We start from the raw sequence: 3,979 nt of genomic DNA on the forward strand, positions 1-3,979 counted from the left end.
AGTAATAGTAGTGTAATAGTAGTAGCAATGTTCTATCGGTTTGGATCAATTGTTGATCTTGTTGCTCGTGGTGCATCTCAATCCAAGAGAAATGCATCATCACACTAAATTTCTCCCATCCCTGCCTCTTCACCTCTTTATTTTTCCTCTAACTTCAACTAGTCCTCGCGATTTCCGCAGTTGCCATATTTTTCTTATTTTGTTTTCCGCTAAAAACAAAATGCCGGCGTGCGCGACGCGTTGGTTCTCTTTTCATTAAATATATTTTCATATCTATATTTTTATAATTATTTATATATATTTTATTATTTATATATATATATATAGGTAATAAACTATATGCATATATGTATATTTTTGTGTATTCTTCGCACTCGAATCGCCAAGACGAAACTCATGCTTCAGGTAACGTCGGCTGCGGCGCACCGTAAAGCGAGAACACACGGGCGCTTCTGTGGCACTTCTAATTCCATCTTCTAATTCCTTTCTTTCCTTTATAATCCATCCTCTACTTTTTCTTTTGCATCTTCGATTCTATTTCATTTTTAATTTACAAAAATGATCAGTCCGAAAAAAATAGGGTACTCCCTCATCTTCTTCTTCTTCATCTATGACGCTCCATTTCGATCTCTTTTTCCATAATTTTCACACACTCGTTCTCCATCCTCGTGTCGAAAATAAGTAACGCGTGCTATGCACAGAATAGAAGAGATTCTTTCTACGCACCGATCGTGGATCCACAACGATCTTTCTTCTTGACGAGTTTTATTCTGAATTGACTATAAAGTTGGTGCTCTGAGTTTTTTTTTTTTTTTTTTTTTTAAATGCCAGGACACGCTTTCTTGAATCCCTGAACGAAGAAACGTAATTAGTCGAAATTTCGAATATCATATCATCGGCAACGCTTTCTTCGTTACTCCCCAGGCCACCTTGAATCCTTAAACCCCGTCAGAATAATCCTTATTCGTTGAAATGAGAACAGATTTCTCTCCCGATTTTCAACGTTTCTCCTAACGCGCGTTACGTTACTATAATCATACGATTGAGGATCGTACGTTTTCTAAATCTACTCCAAATCTCTTCCAAATAATTCGATTTCTTTATGTGTATATCGTTGGATACGTAGCCATATTTTGTGGGAGAGATGTAATGTAATTCGGGGTGGGCGGTCGGGGGCTATGCCACTGTGGTCAGAGATCTCGAAGCTTCTTTATACCAGCTTGAACGTAGCGTACCAGATCGCGTAAAGAACTTTTCAAAGTGAGAGGTCCCAATTTTTCATCCAGCTCGATGAAAAAATCTGTAAAACGAAAGAATACAAGAAAATGTACATTTCTTTCTACTATATATAATATATATATTTCAAATATCAATAGAATTACGAATGATTAATAGAACTGAAACACTCACCTCTATGTTTATCCGTTACCAGAGCGTTTGCCTGGTCCCAGAGATCGTGACAGCTCACCAATAAACTGAAATGATGGTTCTGTTTCGCCATAGCGTTGTGTACGTTGAGTGGAACGCTAACATAGGGAGCAGGTTGCGGTTGACCCGAAGCTGCTCCCCGATTCGCTAGTTCGCCGCTACTGTATCCGGAACTCTGACTGCCAACGGAACCCACGGAACCGGCAGGTGACGGTGTCGGTGATAAGGATGGCGTTCCTTGTCCCTCTGGCTGAACCGTTGTTGCCTGAGCAGGCTGTGGAAAAAAATAATAAGATTTATTTATAAATTATGTATTTAATTCGCTACGTATACGACAAAGTATTCGATCGCAAATCGACCCACCTTTTGATGATAATCGTTCAAAATTTTTTGACTCTCTTTGATCTCGTGTCTTCGCATCTTGAACAGTTTCAAGTATATGAGCGATTGGCAAAAGAGACTGGAACAAACGAAACACGACAACGTTTTTGAAACATGCGCTTACGCTTACTCGTACAATCGCGGGGGGGAAAAAAAAGTTCAAAGTGCGTACTCACCTCAGAATGGCCAACTTGTTATGTATACTGCTCTCCGGCGAGTTGTTTTGCTGGCTCTTGAACTTGGAGGAAATATATCTAAACAGAGGGAAGAGAAAATCAGAGATCGCTTTAATTAGGAAATACTCTTCGGTCGTGGTTCGCGCTTAATTAGAGGTGTACTTACCTGATGAGACTGAGCGTATCCCTATACATAGTAAACGACGCTCTCTCCGTGAGAGGATCCGACTCCATAGCATTTCCAGTAAGTAAAAAGCATAACACGGCTTCTAGGTAAAGCATACCTTGCGCCGTGAGCTCGCACTCCTTATCGGCGCTGTGCTTCAGCCGCTTTGCTTCCATCAGGTACTGATTCTGGTCCCTGTTGACAACGAATTAAAAAAAATTGATTATTACACGGACGAAAGTATTATTCACGGGGAATAAGTTTTCATCAAACGTTTACTCACCACCTATCCTGATCCTCCAAAACTTCGTTTTGAGGATTGAAGTAGGAGTAGTAAATGCGCTGAGGCGGTGGTGGTGGTGGCAATAAACTAGTGTCAGGCTTTTCTTCCCGTTCGTGATTCGTAGGTTGAATGTCATTTTGCTATAACGAGAATGAGATTGAGATATTTAATCTCAAGTCTGGAAAAAACGTTTCGAAAATTGATTCCAGAAAACCAAAATATATACCTGGCTGGAAGATGGCCTCGATGAAACGGTAACAGATTCGACGTCGCCATGTTTCCTCTTTTTCTTCTTCCTGTCTTTGTGCTCTCCCGACCCTTTCGTCTTCGTATCTATGGAACACACAGTACTTAAACTGGACACAGAACTACAACTCGGATTACGTTTCCTCTTGGGCGCGTTACCCGTACTACTAGCACCACTTCCTCCACTACTAGCACCTGCACCGACGACACCTGCGGCGAGGCCTATACCACAATTACTCTTTCCGTCCGATATAGGTTCGCCCTTGATCACAGCGCGATTTTTAAGATCACTGTCGACCAGCAACGCGTCACCGTGAATCCTCGCGTCCTGTTGAGGCGGCGGCGTGTCGACAATCTCCCCTTCCTCCGGCGTAGGCGGTCGAGAGGGTTGATGCGTCAGCGTCGAGGCTTGTCTGGACGACGGCCTCGTATTTGGAAGTTCTGTGCGTTGTCTCAACTCTTGACCCCTCGACAACTGCGAGATATGCTGAAGTTTGCTCAGCTCGATTCTACAATACAAACTTGGCACGCCGTTCACGCGCGTGAGCGGAGGGAAAGATTGAGTCACGTTCGACGCCTGTGACGATGGTCTCTTGTACGGACTCTCCCCGCCGGTCGGTGTATTCGCGGAGGTCGTATACTCTTCCACAAAAATGCCACATTTCCCACCGCCTTTCCCACCTTTACCCCCCTTACCACCGCCCTTTCCTCCCCCTATCGAAGACGAGAACACTTTTCGAAGAGTGTCGCTCTTCTTCTTGTCCTGCACGTTACCCGCGTCCTCTTCTTGCAACTTCGGACCCGGGCTGTTGTCACTGTCCGAGTTTTCCGGAGAAGAATCTCGGGTCGGTGGGACTCTCGGCCTCGGAGGTACTCTGCACCCACAGAAATTCCGAACAATCGATTTTAATCGTAATTCCGTAATAAAACAAATATTTACGTACTATTTATTACAATTACAAGAACAAGGATACATCACTTAATCAAAGCTTAAATAGTTACCTAGCAACCTGGATACGATTCCTCACTATTTCCGACTCGCTGTCGGAATCGGATCCATTGTTCACCCGCGAGTTGGACCTTCTAGGTTTCGCCTTCGCGGGGCTCTTTTTCTCCTGTTTCTTCGGCGAATCCCCCAACTTGCTTCTCTTGATATTGGTCATCCTTCTCCAACGCGAGGTGTCGTCCTCGGACACGTTGTTGTTATTCTTCCCCTTGGGCGGGCTTTCGTCTTCGCTCGAGGAACCGCTCAATCTAGACCTCCTCTTGTCGTTCATAGCCGCCACTCCAGGCGACACC

At 44.0% G+C, this 3,979-nt stretch overlaps 1 protein-coding gene across 1 annotated transcript in view; it reads right to left on the reverse strand.

Moving 5' to 3' along the window:
* LOC102673570 (AF4/FMR2 family member 3) overlaps positions 1-3,979 on the reverse strand; it is a 43,152-nt gene that overhangs the window by 697 nt on the left and 38,476 nt on the right. The window contains exons 9-16 of the mRNA XM_006622236.2: positions 3,683-3,979; positions 2,661-3,555; positions 2,435-2,574; positions 2,152-2,346; positions 1,986-2,063; positions 1,792-1,888; positions 1,411-1,702; positions 1-1,300 (exon numbers count right to left, since the gene is read on the reverse strand). The exon at positions 1-1,300 is cut by the window's left edge and continues 697 nt beyond it; the exon at positions 3,683-3,979 is cut by the window's right edge and continues 32 nt beyond it. Coding sequence (XP_006622299.1) covers positions 1,191-1,300; positions 1,411-1,702; positions 1,792-1,888; positions 1,986-2,063; positions 2,152-2,346; positions 2,435-2,574; positions 2,661-3,555; positions 3,683-3,979 — 2,104 coding nt within the window. The 3' untranslated portion in view covers positions 1-1,190. The remainder of the gene's footprint in view (positions 1,301-1,410; positions 1,703-1,791; positions 1,889-1,985; positions 2,064-2,151; positions 2,347-2,434; positions 2,575-2,660; positions 3,556-3,682) is intronic.

The sequence above is a fragment of the Apis dorsata genome, unplaced genomic scaffold (genome assembly GCF_000469605.1).
Source record: "Apis dorsata unplaced genomic scaffold, Apis dorsata 1.3 scaffold_683, whole genome shotgun sequence".
NCBI lineage: Eukaryota > Metazoa > Arthropoda > Insecta > Hymenoptera > Apidae > Apis > Apis dorsata.